At 39.8% G+C, this 16,382-nt stretch overlaps 3 protein-coding genes and 1 non-coding gene across 6 annotated transcripts; 3 read left to right on the plus strand and 1 right to left on the minus strand.

Annotated features, from left to right (window-relative positions):
- The first annotated feature begins 436 nt into the window (after window positions 1-436).
- LOC131312075 (cathecol O-methyltransferase 1-like) lies at window positions 437-2,320 on the plus strand. The gene is made up of 4 exons (XM_058339807.1): window positions 437-989; window positions 1,103-1,416; window positions 1,494-1,558; window positions 1,916-2,320. The coding sequence occupies exons 1-4, from the start codon at window positions 562-564 to the stop codon at window positions 2,210-2,212; spliced, it is 1,104 nt and encodes a 367-aa protein (XP_058195790.1). The 5' UTR covers window positions 437-561; the 3' UTR covers window positions 2,213-2,320.
- Window positions 2,321-2,712: 392 nt separating this feature from the next.
- LOC131312184 (small nucleolar RNA snoR100) lies at window positions 2,713-2,818 on the minus strand. Its single transcript, XR_009195761.1, has one exon. It is a non-coding gene; the product is annotated as a small nucleolar RNA snoR100 (small nucleolar RNA).
- Window positions 2,819-5,018: 2,200 nt separating this feature from the next.
- LOC131312073 (cathecol O-methyltransferase 1-like) lies at window positions 5,019-11,318 on the plus strand. Of its 3 annotated transcripts, XM_058339806.1 has the most exons (5): window positions 5,078-5,459; window positions 9,933-9,949; window positions 10,063-10,376; window positions 10,454-10,518; window positions 10,877-11,318. In XM_058339806.1, exons 1-5 carry the CDS (start codon window positions 5,094-5,096, stop codon window positions 11,171-11,173), a joined length of 1,059 nt encoding a protein of 352 aa, XP_058195789.1. In that variant the 5' UTR covers window positions 5,078-5,093; the 3' UTR covers window positions 11,174-11,318. The 3 variants fall into 3 exon arrangements, with proteins under 3 accessions (XP_058195787.1, XP_058195789.1, XP_058195788.1); XM_058339804.1 differs by lacking the exons at window positions 9,933-9,949; window positions 10,063-10,376; window positions 10,454-10,518; window positions 10,877-11,318 and adding exons at window positions 6,012-6,325; window positions 6,434-6,498; window positions 8,037-8,495 and having other exon boundaries at window positions 5,019-5,476; XM_058339805.1 differs by lacking the exon at window positions 5,078-5,459 and having other exon boundaries at window positions 9,268-9,949.
- Window positions 11,319-14,266: 2,948 nt separating this feature from the next.
- LOC131312076 (early nodulin-like protein 16) lies at window positions 14,267-16,183 on the plus strand. Its single transcript, XM_058339808.1, has 2 exons — window positions 14,267-14,504; window positions 15,636-16,183. Exons 1-2 carry the CDS (start codon window positions 14,342-14,344, stop codon window positions 15,959-15,961), a joined length of 489 nt encoding a protein of 162 aa, XP_058195791.1. The 5' UTR covers window positions 14,267-14,341; the 3' UTR covers window positions 15,962-16,183.
- Window positions 16,184-16,382: the final 199 nt, after the last annotated feature.

The raw sequence follows: 16,382 nt of genomic DNA on the forward strand, positions 1-16,382 counted from the left end.
GTAAAAATATTGCAATGGAAAAAAAGAAAACTGGAAAAGAATGCCCGGAGGTTTGCATTTCGCAGTCGGGTCCAATTGTGGCTCGGTTGTAGGACTGTTCTTCGGTTATCAAAAAAAGCATTGTGAATAAAACAATGGTATCAACACAACTACATCGGGAGCCGTTCAATGCATATGAGTCCATATGCATCGAATGGATTGTGTTTTGGCCTTTAACCTGAAGGGATTCGTTTCTTTTTAACCAATGCCGGGATTTAAGAGCTTGATCCCTCTTAGGTTTAATGTTCAAAATTTTTTCTAGGCGATATCAATTGATCGTATGTGGCTAGTCTATACAAGGCTTTCCTCTAGCTTTCAATTGGCCAGCCCCGCTGCTGAACGGTATGACGGGTCTCTTAAAAATTAGTAGCGGTGCTCGTAAGTTGATCCAGACACTAATTTATAAAAGAATGAGTTGGCCTTTCTTTCTTCAGTAGAAAGGTGGGAACGAAGGTACTATAAATTGATTGGCTCTGGTTCTTAATTCCCTAGAAAGAAGAAGAGCAATTGCATAGAAAAAACATGGAGCCGAGTTACGGTACTGTCAGTAAAGAAGAAGAAGAGAATTGTCTCTATGCAATGCAATTGGCAAGCTCCTCAGTGCTGCCAATGGTGCTGAAGGCAGCAGCGGAGTTGAAAGTATTCGATATCATAGCCAAGGCAGGTCCCGGAGCGCAACTCTCCCCCTCTGAAATCGCGTCTTGTTTGCCCAATTCATGCAACCCGGGCGCACCAGAAATGCTGGATCGGATGCTGCGCCTCCTGGCCAGCTACTCGATTCTCGTGTGCTCAGAACTATCCTCTGATCAGCCCCCTCCTGCTGCCCTAGTCGGGCAGAGGAGGTTGTATGGGCTGGCGCCCGTGGCCAAGTACTTTGTTTCCGACCAAGACGGAGTCTCGTTGGGGCCTTTCTTGTTTTTGCTTCAGGACAAGGTCTTCATGGACAGCTGGTAATTCATTCATGTTCATATTCATATTCATGTCTATAGTTCCTCTGCTCTATAATTTCCGAATTTTCGTACGAATTTAAAGATCTCATTTAGTTATGAACTAAATTATTTAGGTACGAACTAAAAGGGGCGGTAGCGAAAGGGGGAATCCCATTTGATAAGGTTCACGGGATGCATGCGTTCGAGTACCCAGGGAAGGATCCCAGGTTCAATGAGGTATTCAACAAGGCCATGATCAACCACACCACGATTGTGCTCAGCAAAATCTTGCAGTCCTCGTACGAGGGTTTCGAGCAAGTTCAGAAGCTTGTCGATGTCGGCGGCGGTCTTGGAGTCACCCTCAACTTGATCACTTCCAAATACCCACATATTAAGGGTGTTAATTTTGACCTTCCACATGTGATCCAACATGCTCCGTTCTATCCCGGTACAATTTATGATTCATTTCTATTTGATTATTAAAAAAGTGCAACAAGCAGCTATGGTAATACAAATTCGATGCAGGTGTGGAACATGTTGGAGGGGATATGTTTCAAAGTGTACCCAAAGGAGATGCCATCTTCATGAAGGTAAGTTTTATTTTTCAAACCACTCATGTATATATCACCTTATATGTCCATGGGGTAAAAAAATGATCATTAACCAGAAAGCTTTGAATTTTCAGAAATAGTGTTTTTTGTTCTCGGAATCGGGATTCTTGTAGTGCACTACTCTGTAATGCATCATGTGCCCTACCCTGTCGTGTAATTGGTGTCCAGATGCGCACTACAGGGTGCATTACAGGTAGCGCACTACATGACGCTTGGGTCTTTTTTCACAAAGTTAACTTTGTCAACACTTAGAAAAGGATAAGATATTTTCCGTTAATGACGCATCGATCTAATGTAACTAATGATGACAATGGCGATGTCTGCGGTGATACGTAGTGGATACTTCATGATTGGAGCGATGATCAATGCCTGAAGTTGCTAAAGAATTGTCACAAAGCTCTACCAGACAATGGGAAGATAATTGTGGTGGAGGGAATTCTCCCAGTGATCCCAGATAGTAGCGCTGCAACCAAAGGCATTTTCCAACTCGACTTGGTGATGATGACTCAAAACCCTGGAGGGAAGGAGCGCACGAAACAGGAGTTTGTGGCCCTTGCCACTGGAGCTGGGTTTTCTGGCATCAGATTGGAATGCTTTGTCTGCAACTTTTGGGTCATGGAATTTTACAAGTAGTAGTGTGTGTCCCGCCTATATAGACTTGAGCTACAACTTGCATTAATTCCTATTATGGTTTCTGTTTAAGAAAAATAAAATGGTAAGAGCAGCTAATCGAGGATTTCAATGTTTGTATTCGGGAATGTATGGTTTTTTTCCGTCATTTATAACACGCAATGACGGAACTAGAATTTTACCCTAGCAATGGCGAAATGTGTTCTAAAAAAATAAAAAGATTCATTATAATATTAATAGTCATCGGCTTCAGAAAAACTTAAAATAACATAATAAAAACTATAATAAATGATGTTTTTCATTTGCACATGGAGTATGAAAAAATACTAATTTTAATTTTGAACATCGATAATGTCACTCTAACAACAGCAATAGCAGAACCCATGTTGTCTCTAATAATTATAGGTATGAGCGGAGGAGGATTGGAGATAGACCTAACTTTTAGCAATATGTACAAAGTGACTGATCTCAGAATATCACTTAAATAGTAGCCGCCTTATATGTGTTTTGCTAAGGAACCATGCACCTAAATCAAAGCCAAATGACATCAGAGATGGCAGACCTAGAGACCCAATTCAATTTATGTGCACATTATCATGTTTGTCTTAAATTGATAACCACAGTCCCTTTTGGAAGTGACATTATAAATTTGGAAAGTGACATTATAATTAAATTCCCTTAATTTTTTACATTAAGTTATTTTAGGGTTAGAATTAATGTGGGATTTTTTTCTTAATTATACATCATCATTTATATTATTTCACTTAGGCCCATTGAATTTAGTTTTATAATACTTTTTTGGGTCTCATTTCTTGAAAAAAAATAGAAGATTTATGACTAATATATATAATAAAAAATAAGGAAAAAAAATCTAGCAATAGCGAAACTATATAAGTTTGGGATAATTTTTTTTTTCACATATAATAATTGCGTTTTCTAAAATTTTTATCGTGACAGCCGCCGCAACTAGACCCCTGGTCTCGTCTTTGATAACTTGTTGGGCTCGTACCAGGACCTCAAACCAAACACACTCACGAATCAAACAAGAGAGAAACACAAAAACTTCCGAGATAAAATTTCCACTCTAATCACAATAGTTTACAAAAACGCTCACCGGAGGAGGAGCGTCCACTCACCGGAGCTCTCGTCTGGAAATGAATTACGGTATATCTCATTTGAAAAAAAAAAAAAAAAAAAACCTCCTTCAGTTGAACAAGGAATACTTGTAAATGGACCTCTGTTGGATCGTTGTCGAACTTGCACTGTTGTCTTCGTCTTGTCAAGCCGAACCAACTTTCTGAGATCAAAAACTATTTGTGATCACTTTGATCTCGGTCCCAAGTTTCAAACAGTGGCCTGAAAAACTGGGTTCTTCGTCATAAAACGGCAGCAGAAAGCGGGTTCGTCACCGGTGTTCTGATACCATTGAAGAGTGGAAGAGTAAAATTTTCACACACTAATATTCACAATTTTATTATATGAGACCAAAGCACAAATTACAAAGGATTTCCCGCCTGGAAATCTCTGTCTGTCTGTCTGGGGGCCGGATCCCATCCAGTCTATTAGGAACCAGTTTTGTCCAGTTGAAGGTGGTGATGGAGCCAGCCCACCAGCCCCTAAATCAAGGGCTCTCCCCATGCCACCTCATCTCCCTTCAGCTCCTTTCTCTAACCCAAAACAAAAACAAAACAGTTCGGCCGATAAAAAAGAGAGAAAGAAATAGATTAACAATTTTTTGATGATTTTGTGAGGCCTATACACATCTTGGGCCGTCATTTTTCCAATAGTTTTATAAGAGTTCTTGTAAAAAATTAGCTCAATCTGATATTCGTAAGGGTTTTTTCAAAATTCATAAGTGTTCCGACGAATTCTGAAAGGTCCCCTGCAAATTTTGAAAGAAGCCCTGTAAATTCCGAAAAAGTCGTAACAAATATTGGATTGAGCTAATAAAGAACTCTCAAAAAAAAAAAAAAGAATAACTTGCGATTTTAATTTTTTTTTTTGGATTCGAAATGGGCCCCACAATATCATCAAAATTTGTAGGGGTCTTTTCAGAATTCGTAGGGGCCCTTACGAATTTTGTAAAAACCCTTATGAATATCAAATTGAGTAAAGTTTTTGTTTGACCAAAAAAAAGAATATCAAATGGAGCTAATTTCTTACAAGAACTCTTATAAAATTATTTTAAGAATAATTTACTGTTTGAATTATTTTTTTGAAATCGGAAATAGGCCTCACAAAATCATCAACAAATTGTTAATCTATTTCTTTTTTCTTTTTTTTATCGACCGAACTGTTTTGTTTTTGTTTTGGGTTAGAGAAAGGAGCTGAAGGGAGATGAGGTGGCATGGGGAGAGCCCTTGATTTAGGGGCTGGTGGGCTGGCTCCATCACCACCTTCAACTGGACAAAACTAGTTCCTAATAGACTGGATGGGATCCGGCCCTGACAGAGTGTCTGTCTGTCTGAGAGAGAGACAGATCTATTGGCATACATACAACAAACTATGGTGACCATTTGATCATCTCCAAATCTGACCCACCGAAAGCTACTCCTAATTGCACACACACCCCTACTTTTACAAACTCATTCAATAGCCTCCGAATTAGGTCATAGTTTTGGACCCGATGTGGCCATATGGGGACACAAATTGGGAGTGTATAGAGGAGCTCAACCTAATTAATTACATCCCTCGATCAGCAGAAAAGGTGGAAATGGATATAATCCTATATAAATTGATTGGCTCTGCCGCTCTGGTTCCTAGTTCCCTCAAAAGGAAAAGAAGAAGAACCGCAATTGCATAATAAAAAAAGAAAAAAAAAATCATGGAGCCATGTTACAATGATAGTACTAATAAAGAAGAAGAAGATAGTCATAGCTATGCAATGGAATTGTCAAGCTCGTCAGTGCTGCCAATGGTGCTCATGGCAGTGGTGGAGTTGAAAGTGTTGGATATCATAGCCAAGGCAGGTCCCGGAGCCCAACTCTCCCCCTCCGAGATTGCCTCTCGGTTGCCCGCGGCTACCCATAACCCAGACGCACCGGAAATGCTAGATCGGATGCTACGTCTCTTGGCCAGCCACTCGATTCTCACGTGCTCGGTCGACCTCTCCTCTGATCAACCCCCTCCTCCTCTTGCTGCTCGACTCGAGCAGCAGAGGAGGTTGTATGGGCTGTTAGCTATGGCCAAGTACTTTGTTTCAGGCCAAGACAGAGGAGTCTCATCCTTGTTGCTCGTGCTCCAGGACAAGGTTTTCATGGAGAGCTGGTAACTGGTTGATTCATATTCATACAAATTTGATAATTTTACCATTTAGAACTCCAAAAAGTGTTAGGATATATGAAAGCATCTATTAAACGGTTCAGTGTGTCTTTCATGGACACTTTAATGTAACGCATCAACCCTCTTAGAACTCAGAACCAGCATAGACTACTTATTCTTCACGATGGCGAGTATTTTCTGTGGTTAGTAAAGTTGTTAAACTTTTCATCAAATATTGTAGGGTAATCATTTGTATCGACATGAGAAATCTAAAAAACACATAAATATATATATGGACCAAAGTTTAAAAAGTTTGAAAAAATAAATAGAAAACAAACTACCTTCTAGCTGCAATACTATTTTTTAATCTTTAGTGAAATTTATTATTTATTACTCCGTAACTCTCTCTCTCTCTCTTTTTACTCTTTAGAGACTTCTCTAAGATGAATGATTAGTACACAAAATATGACTTGAATCGAACAAAAGTATAGCAAATACATACTAAGAGACACTCGATCGGCTTGATTAATTATATATCTAGGTATGAACTGAAAGGAGCGGTGGTGGAAAGGGGAATCCCATTTGACAGGGTTCATGGGATGCATGCATTCGAGTACCCAGGGAAGGATCCCAGGTTCAATGAGCTATTCAACAAGGCCATGATCAACCACACCACAATTGTGCTCAACAATATCCTGCAGTCCTCGTACAAGGGTTTTGAGCAAGTTCAGAAGCTTGTTGATGTTGGCGGCAGTCTTGGAGTCACCCTCAACTTGATCACTTCCAAATACCCACATATCGAGGGTGTTAATTTTGACCTTCCCCATGTGATCCAACATGCCCCGCCCTATCCCGGTGCGACTTGTGATTCATTTTCCATTTGATTGTGTAGTGCTTTTCTCGCACTTCTCGAGAAAAAAGTGCAACAAGCAGCTATGACATTACAAATTAAATTCGATGCAGGTGTGGAACATGTTGGAGGGGATATGTTTGAAAGTGTACCCAGAGGAGATGCCATCTTCATGAAGGTGACTCATGTATATATCGCCCTTTTTTTTATTGGCAAAAATATTTTTATTAATGGGACAAAGAGAGGAGATTCTAATCAAAAGTTGAAAAATACAGTCTGTTGGAAACAAAGCCCAACCACCTAGAGGGATAAAATCCATTAAACCCATGGACCTAAACACACCCAGATAATACAATATAAGCACATAAACAAAAGACCAAAAACGCCCAAATCAATTAAATAAAGCCCAGCCCAAAACAGAAGGCCTAAAATGTATGCATCGCCTTATACGTCTGGCGGACCCAGAAAATTGACATAGTGGGGGCACCAATTTTTTTTTGTAACCGTAATATACGAATTACAGTTAAACACATTTACTTCAAAATAATGTTAGCATTCATTATAAATAAACAAATTTAAAATATATGTGTATTTTAATAACCAACTACATGGGCAAACTTACGCATCTTGACTATATGCGTTAAAATAACATTATCACATGTTCATTATCTATTTTCCTATTATTTAACTCTACAAGTACAAAATTTGGAAACCAAAAGTATACAAATGCAATGCGTGGATTCATATTTTGTACTACACAAATGATCAGAAATGGTGGGGGAGTGGGAGAAACCTTGGTTAGGATTTTGGGGGGAAAAAAAAAACACAGTTGATTTTGGGGACCGGAAAAAAACAAAAACACACAGTTAAAGCACATAGGGTGAATTGAACCGCGCCTCTTGTTCCAAGAAAGTGCACCTTACCACTGCACCACCAAATGTTTAATTGTAAACATTCAGACACACACACACACACATATATATATATATATAGTCCCCTTCTAATAAGGACCACCTCATTTTAATAAAATACGAACCTCCCTTTTCCGATCGAATTTCGACGATCCGAACCGCTCAATATGTTCAGAACGTGATTTTAAGAGTACCCGCGAGGAATCAGCAAAAAAAAAGACCGAAAAGGGCTTCATCCGAGCAGTTTTTGTTTGTTTTTTATTGAACGGTTCAAATAAAAACTGCTTAAATCAAGCCCTTCCCGGTCATTTTTTTGACCGATTTCTCGTGGGTAACATTGAGCGGCTCGGATCATCGAAATTCGATTTGGAAAGGCGAAAAATAGGGAGGTTCGCATATAAGGTCCTTATTTTAAGGTCCTCACTTGAAAATTTCTATATACACACACAAAATAGACAATTTTTTTTAAAGGGCGTGGGGGCACGCTATGGTGGGTCCGCCCGGTCTATAGGGTAAAAAATGATCATTAACCAGAAAGCATTGCCTTTCATTATTGAATTGTCCCACAAGATCCCTTAATATGTCGAAAATAAGTTTACGTATGATGTAGATAGTTCCCCACCCCCCCCCCCCTTAACCATGAATAAACATGTGAGTAAATAGTGTCTTTTTCTCAAAGTTAACTTTGTCAACACTTAGAAAATGATAAGTCTTTTTCTCAAAGCTAACTTTGTCTTTTCCGTTAATGATGCATCAATCTAATGTAACTAACGATGACATTGGCGATGTATGTTGTTATATGTAGGCGATACTTCATGATTGGAGCGATGATCAATGCCTGAAGTTGCTAAAGAATTGTCACAAAGCTCTACCAGACAATGGGAAGATAATTGTGGTGGAGGGAATTCTCCCAGTGATCCCAGATAGTAGCGCTGCAACCAAAGGCATTTTTCAGTTTGACTTGGTGGTGATGACTCAAAACCCTGGAGGGAAGGAGCGCACGAAGCAAGAGTTTATGGCCCTTGCTACTGGAGCTGGGTTTTCTGGCATCAGATTTGAATGCTTTGTCTGTAACTTTTGGGTCATGGAATTTTACAAGTAGCTAGTGTGTGTCCCGCCTATAGACTTGAGCTACAACTTGCATTAGTTCCTATTATGGTTTCTGTTTAAGAAAAATAAAATGATAAGATCAGGTAATCGAGGATTTCAACGTTGTATTTGATGATTTCAACATTAAAAGATTAATATACCCTCGTCATGTCCATTGATTCTTCTTCTTTTTTAAATCTAACCACACCATCCCCTATACCAAAAATTGAATCCAAACTATTGATATTGTAAATTTTGACGAGTACTACATCTATGCCAAAATTCAAGTCAATCAAAAAATGAAAAGCTCATGGTCAAATAGATTTTGTTATGAAATTAAAATTTCAAATTTGAATTTACTAAAAATTAGATCACTGGGTTATTGATGTCTGATCGAGATGATATTTTATAGAGATACTCTATTATTTATTTAATATATTATGAACGACTAAGATTACATTCTAGTGGCGTGTGAGATACATCTCTGTTAATATGGATGGAAAACATGACGGCAGGGAATCTATCCGCACATTTTCAAAACCATAGATAGGTTATGTGGTCAATTTTGAACTATGAGGAAAGCACAAAGGTGAAAATGAATTTTGCCAATTTTATAATGAATAAAGGCGTGCGCAAATTGTAGTGGACGACCCCAATTGGTAATTTCGACGGAAGAGGTTGTCAACGTGTGGGTAAAAATATTGCAATGGAAAAAAAAAAAAGAAAATCGGAAAAGAATGCAACGTGAGACACAAGCATTGTGAATAAAACAATGCTATCAACATAACTGCGTCGGGAGCCGTTCAATACGTATGAATCCATATACATCAAATGGATTGTGTTTTGGCCTTTAACCTGAAGGGATTCGCTTCTTTTTTTACCAATGCTGGGATTTAAGAGCTTGATCCCTCTTAGGTTTAATGTTCAAAATTTTTTATAGGTGATATCTACTGATTGTATGTGGCCAGTCTATACAAGGCTTTCCTCTAGCTTTCAATTGGCCAGCAACGCTGCTGAACGGTACAACGGGTCTCTTAAAATAAGTATCAATGCGCGTAAATTGATTCAGACACTAATTTATAAAAGAAAAAATGGATTGGCCTTATTTTCTTCAGTAGAAGGTGGGAACGGGGTACTATAAATTGATTGGCTCTGGTTCTTAATTCCCTAGAAAGAAGAATTGCAATTGCATAGAAAAAACATGGAGCCGAGTTACGGTACTGTCAGTAAAGAAGAAGAAGAGAATTGTCTCTATGCAATGCAATTGGCAAGCTCCTCAGTGCTGCCAATGGTGCTGAAGGCAGCGGCGGAGTTGAAAGTATTCGATATCATAGCCAAGGCAGGTCCCGGAGCGCAACTCTCCCCCTTTGAAATCGCGTCTTGTTTGCCCGATTCATGCAACCCGGGCGCACCAGAAATGCTGGATCGGATGCTGCGCCTCCTGGCCAGCTACTCGATTCTCGTGTGCTCAGAACTATCCTCTGATCAGCCCCCTCCTGCTGCCCTAGTCGGGCAGAGGAGGTTGTATGGTCTGGCGCCCGTGGCCAAGTACTTTGTTTCCGACCAAGGTGGAGTCTCGTTGGGGCCTTTCTTGTTTTTGTTTCAGGACAAGGTCTTCATGGACAGCTGGTAATTCATTCATGTTCATATTCATATTCATGTCCATAGTTCCTCTGCTCTATAATTTCCGAATTTTCGTACGAATTTAAAGATCTCATTTAGTTATGAACTAAATTATTTAGGTACGAACTAAAAGGGGCGGTCGCGGAAGGGGGAATCCCATTTGATAAGGTTCACGGGATGCATGCGTTCGAGTACCCAGGGAAGGATCCCAGGTTCAATGAGGTATTCAACAAGGCCATGATCAACCACACCACGATTGTGCTCAACAAAATCTTGCGGTCCTCGTACGAGGGTTTCGAGCAAGTTCAGAAGCTTGTTGATGTCGGCGGCGGTCTTGGAGTCACCCTCAACTTGATCACTTCCAAATACCCACATATTAAGGGTGTTAATTTTGACCTTCCACATGTGATCCAACATGCCCCGCTCTATCCCGGTACGATTTATGATTCATTTCTATTTGATTATTAAAAAAGTGCAACAAGCAGCTATGGTAATACAAATTCGATGCAGGTGTGGAACATGTCGGAGGGGATATGTTTCAAAGTGTACCCAAAGGAGATGCCATCTTCATGAAGGTAAGTTTTATTTTTCAAACCACTCATGTATATATCACCTTATATGTCCATGGGGTAAAAAAATGATCATTAACCAGAAAGCGTTGAATTTTCAGTAAATAGTGTTTTTTGTTCTCGGAATCGGGATTCTTGTAGTGTGCTACTCTGTAATGCACCCTGTGCCCTACCCTGTCGTGTAATTGGTGTCCAGATGCGCACTACTTGGTGCATTACAGGTAGCGCACTACAAGACGCTTGGGTCTTTTTTCACAAAGTTAACTTTGTCAACACTTAAAAAAGGATAAGACGTTTTCTGTTATTGACGCATCGATCTAATGTAACTAATGATGATAATGGCAATGTCTGCGGTGATACGTAGTGGATACTTCATGATTGGAGCGATGATCAATGCCTGAAGTTGCTAAAGAATTGTCACGAAGCTCTACCAGAGAATGGGAAGATAATTGTGGTGGAGGGAATTCTCCCAGTGATCCCAGATAGTAGCGCTGCAACGAAAGGCATTTTTCAACTCGACTTGGTGATGATGACTCAAAACCCTGGAGGGAAGGAGCGCACGAAACAGGAGTTTGTGGCCCTTGCCACTGGAGCTGGGTTTTCTGGCATCAGATTTGAATGCTTTGTCTGCAACTTTTGGGTCATGGAATTTTACAAGTAGCTAGTGTGTGTCCCGCCTATAGACTTGAGCTACAACTTGCATTAGTTCCTATTATGGTTTCTGTTTAAGAAAAATAAAATGATAAGAGCAGGTAATTGAGGATTTCAACGTTTGTATTCGAGAATGTATGGGTTTTTTTCCGTCATTTATAACAAGATTGTTGGGCTCATATATACTAGGACCTCAAATCAAACGCACGCACACACACGAATCACACACAAGAACTTCCGAGAGAAAACTTCCACGATAATCACAATTATTTACAAAAACGGTCACCGGAGGAGGAGTGTCCACACACCGGAGCTCACACTTAACTTGCATTCTGGTTCTCTCTAATCCTCACCACACTCACTGTTTGCCACACCCAAAAAAAAAACAGAATACAAATAACCTATATATAGGACTTAGGGGAAGAGGCTCCAACGGCCATAATTTGGATATGGCACACCATCCAAACATGGCTCCTCTTCAATGCTCTGTTTTTTCTGGTCTGATCCCAGCTGCTCACATTGCAGCTTCCAGAAGATAAGGCCCTTGATTTGTGAGTCAATTTCCGCACAAAGATTCTTCTATTGTTATAATAAAATATGGATAAATAAATAAATAAAATCAAGTAATGGGTCATAATCTTTGACCATCTATTCCAGTTCATAAAATTAACATCTTATCTAATCGTAGTTGTTGATTTCCTTAGTTCAACAAGAAACTGCTACTTCGCTGCCACGCACGTAGATAAAGCATGACATTTTTGTCCTTTGTTTTATGTTTCCTTTTAAAATAAGTTTACAAATTCAACTTTAAAACGCAACTCTATCCACATAGTCCATGTTGTGTCCAAAGTTTGTCCAAGTGTATACTCCCAAGTGTATACTCTCAAGTAGTTGAGTCCCAACGTAGTTGAGTCCGAAGTTAAATTTTAAAGCGTGATTTTTTTATAGGATAGTTTAAAACGTGTTTGTAGAATTGTTCTTCCTGTTAACCTTCTATCCGCGGGACTACTTCTCGCTTCCCCTTTCAAATTCACTCCAAATGAGCATACAAATGGCAAATACGTATAATCAAATCCTCTACCTTAGAAAGTTCGTCCAGGTCCGACTTTGATTTGCTCGAGGCCTAAGACGAATTTACGAGGGAAAAAAATATTTATATGAGAAAGAAAAAAAGAAGCTCCTAGGACTTAAACCATGTACTTGTTCAATAAAGGAACTAAGGTTTTCTACTAGGCTAGTTAGCTTATTTGTTACTATAAAATTGCTAGATTAAATATATATTACATATCTGACTATACTTATCTGGAGCTCTGATTTTGATCTGAAATTCGGGAGCTTAAGTCTGCCGCCTTACTCGTCTTGACTCAGAACCAGCCCTGAGTTCATCGCCGAGGAATTCGACATATCTATTCATCCCGGGAGGGGAGATGGTCATAAATCTCTGGAGGGTATCTCCAACATTTCATTTAGATTGTGTGCAAAATACCTATTCATCCAATCATATTATTAGCAGTAATGCTACACACACACCAGAAATGCATAGATTTTGTGCACAGATTTGTTGTGGGGCCCACTTTAGGTCCCACACAAACGATACAAGTTATTCATTATATGTAAAACATTTTTTTAAGGGTCTCTGCAAAAAATCAACTCAATCCAATACTTATAAATGCTCGATTTAATCATCTAACTTTTCATTTGGATTTTAAGATAATGAAAAGTTATATGATTGAATCGAGCACCTATAGGTATTGTATTGAGCTGATTTCACGCGCGGGCCCTTGAAAAAATATTTTACATTTAATGAATGGCTCGGATCATTTGTGTGAGACCCAGGATGGGCCCCACATACAGATCTATGCGTGATCTGTGTAGGAAATATTTGTGTAAACCGACTTACTGTATTATTAGCTCATTTTCTACAAGCTGTGCAAAAAACCTCGCATTCGCCGGCCTTTATCTCGGGTAGTAGGAGATAGGATCAAAAGAAAAGAAGTGATTCGAGTTCCGGATAAAAGATCGAAGAAAATACGTTTGAAAAGTATAAAATGGGAAAGAATTAGAGAAAGATTGTTACGGAACTTTCAATTAACTGCCTATGTATCCGGGGCGACTCCATTTTGCAATAGAAAAATGATATAGGTAACGACCGGGGGAGGGAAATCAAACCGACCGGCCGCACTGGGACATCTCCAGCCACTGGACGGCCGATCTGAGCAGTCCAAAAATTTTATAAAAAAAAAAACCGATGGGCCATTTGCAGGAATCAACGGCATCCTATAGGTGTAGGGTGCTTGATCTAAACACATTTTTTTGTGTTGTTTTCGTGTATATATATACACACACAAAATGATGTTTAGATCAAACACTCTACACATATTGGATGCCGTTGGTTTTCGCAAGGGCCCCATTAGTTTTTTTTTTTTTTTTTAATTTTTGAACGACTCTGATCGGCCGTCCGGTAGCCGAAGATAGCTCGGCGCGGCCGATCGGTACGATTTCTCTCCCCCGGTCGGTACTCATAGCATCACTCTTTGCAATATTCAAAGGCTTAAATCTGGCAGCCGGGGATCAAGGCCGTGAACAGATACTATAAAGGAAAAAATTCTCTATGAACAATAGAGTAATGCGATTAATGGTAAAAGTGCGAATTAATCTTTCTAAAAAAGGGCATGTGATTCTAGCATGCCTATCCGCGTGGGAGTAAGACTATGCGGGTCCATCTCCTATCCAAGGATCGGAGAATACAATTTTCATCCGAAAATAACTTTTGTCCAGAGTCTACTTCAATGATTGAAATTGGTTATTTTTATGAATTTGTAAAGAGCATCTAAAATCAAGTTGACCAAATATTGTTCGATTTATTTTGAAACCCTTAAAAATAAGATTGCAACAATGGATCGAATGAATTTATTTTTTTTCCAAATAAGTATGTTCAATAAACTTAATTTTTGATATGTTTGGTATTTTCAATATATTAAAAAAAATGAATGGTCTCAATCATTAATGTGGGCGCAGGGAAATAACCTTTTTCGCTGAAATGGCACTCCGTGTGGTCCAAACTTTTGTTGGGTGTTGAATAAATGCGCTGTGAATGTATGCTATTGCTGGCCAGTAGACAGTAGTCAAGTGGTAAGTCAAAGAGAGAGAGAGAGAGAGAGAGAAGTGCCTTCCAGCCATGTCCAGCTCAGCTCATTATCTCCTCCTCCTCGCTGCCTGCCTCCTCGTCGCCGCCGTCGCCGCCACCGACCACATCGTCGGAGCCAACCGCGGCTGGAACCCCGGCATGAACTACACTCTCTGGTCCAACAACCAGACCTTCTACGTCGACGACCTCATCTGTAAGCACCTCTCTCTCTCTCTCTCTCTCTCTCTCTCTCTCTCTCTCACACACACACACACACACACAAAATTACACATCCCCTCCTGGGCTCCCTTGCCTCCCCCTGGGCTACTGTTTTGAATGCTGCTGTACAGTACTTTGTCGAAGTAATTTTTTAGGGATTCAAATGTCGGAATCAGATCCGGACATAAATGTGTTCACAATCGTTCGATGTGTTGGTCTTATGTGCGTTGTATAGAACCACTTGCATTGTACTGTCTGGACACGAATCTATTCCAACTATTCTACCACCACTGCCAAATACACAAACACGGGCGGAGCTTAGTGTGTGGCTCCACCCCTATCGTGAATGTGATGTGTGTGTTTTTTGTGTTATGGGTGTGGTTTTAGAATTTATCTATACCGGGATAATGGCCCTACCTTACCAACAAAAAAAAAAATTTCAGAAGCCCCAATTGATTTTAGGTTCTTTTGGTAGCATTGTGTATCTTAATTTTGCCTGTAAGTTGGAATTGTTTCCATCAAAATCGCCTACTCAAGAGTTGCATTATAGTGACATTGTACTTTCTTATTCACATTTAGTTGCTGATTTCCTTGCCCCTGGAGTCCTTCCTTCCAAGCTCTGTTCCACTCCCCTATGCTCATGTTTGGTTCGGTTTTGGATTGTTTTGTGCGTATCCCGTGCCTACGATAATGATTGCAATCGTTCATGTTTTGAATTTCGTAAGAAAGTATGTTTCTGTAGATTATTAGCTCGATTGAACCTTGATAGCTATGCCAACAGTTTTCATTTGTAAAAAGACAATACGAATGGCGAAAGTTGGATAGTCGCCCGTGAGCTGTTATGTTAGCTATTGATGACACGGGGATACTTGGGATAGTCCCCCAAATTGGTTATATAGTTATTGATCAACGATCAAACTATATATTTTAAAGAAATGAATTGCTTTATAGGATCTAAAATAGGAATGATTTTAATCATTGTTGTGCACACGAGATGGGCTAACGACAATCCAAAAACCAAACTGGGCAATTGAGAGACCGGATCCGAGCTTGGTGTCCCCTGAAGTATACCTCCCCTGCTCTCTCTCTCTCTCTCTCTCTCTAAATTTCTCTTTCCTGTTTGCAGCATTTAGGTACCAGAAGACACAATACAACGTGTTCGAAGTGAACCAAACGGGGTACGACAACTGCACCACGGAAGGGGCTGTGGGAAACTGGAGCAGCGGAAAAGACTTCATTCTCCTCGACAAGGCCCAGAGGTACTACTTCATTTGTGGCAACGGTGGTTGCTACAGCGGAATGAAGGTTTCCGTCATCGTTCACCCGCTGCCCTCGCCGCCTTCTGCTGACCTCGCTGCCAACAAATCTGCCGCTCCTCTGGTGGCTCCAACCGCGGTGAAGGTTGCGGTGGCCGTGGTTTCGTCGATTTGGTTCGGATCTGGCTGGATCTGACGGTGGTGGTGTTGGTTGTTGTAAGAAAAATGGAAACCATTCTCGTTTTCCAGATTTTAGAATTGTTTCCTTAGGTTTTTTTTTTTAATTTTTAAATTGGCATTGTGCCACGGTTATTTGAGTGAAAATGAATTGTATTTTTCGACTAAAACTTGTGTCGATGTATTAATATATTGTTCGATTAACAATTGTTCGTTTATTTTAAATTTTTAACTGGTAAAACTTGTGTCGATGTATCATATGTTGTTCGATTATTATGTTCATCTACCGACCCACATGATTTGTGTATCTCTCGCTCCCCCGGTCCTCTCATGTGTTTCATAAATTTGATTGAGTAAATTCTAAGTAAAAACAGTAATGGTTACAGAAACTGTAAGGAACAACGATGACAGAAACTGGAAAAACGCCGGTTCATTGATAG

Source organism: Rhododendron vialii, chromosome 12a (assembly GCF_030253575.1).
Source record: "Rhododendron vialii isolate Sample 1 chromosome 12a, ASM3025357v1".
Taxonomy (NCBI): domain Eukaryota; kingdom Viridiplantae; phylum Streptophyta; class Magnoliopsida; order Ericales; family Ericaceae; genus Rhododendron; species Rhododendron vialii.

Coding starts and splice junctions, on each gene's coding strand:
- LOC131312073 (XM_058339804.1), top strand. CDS start 5,034: ATGGAGCCATGTTACAATGATAGTACTAATAAAGAAGAAGAAGATAGT. Junction 5,477..6,011: donor AAGGTTTTCATGGAGAGCTG/GTAACTGGTTGA, acceptor TTATATATCTAG/GTATGAACTGAAAGGAGCGG. Junction 6,326..6,433: donor ACATGCCCCGCCCTATCCCG/GTGCGACTTGTG, acceptor AATTCGATGCAG/GTGTGGAACATGTTGGAGGG.
- LOC131312076 (XM_058339808.1), top strand. CDS start 14,342: ATGTCCAGCTCAGCTCATTATCTCCTCCTCCTCGCTGCCTGCCTCCTC. Junction 14,505..15,635: donor CTACGTCGACGACCTCATCT/GTAAGCACCTCT, acceptor TCCTGTTTGCAG/CATTTAGGTACCAGAAGACA.
- LOC131312075 (XM_058339807.1), top strand. CDS start 562: ATGGAGCCGAGTTACGGTACTGTCAGTAAAGAAGAAGAAGAGAATTGT. Junction 990..1,102: donor AAGGTCTTCATGGACAGCTG/GTAATTCATTCA, acceptor TAAATTATTTAG/GTACGAACTAAAAGGGGCGG. Junction 1,559..1,915: donor GAGATGCCATCTTCATGAAG/GTAAGTTTTATT, acceptor GGTGATACGTAG/TGGATACTTCATGATTGGAG.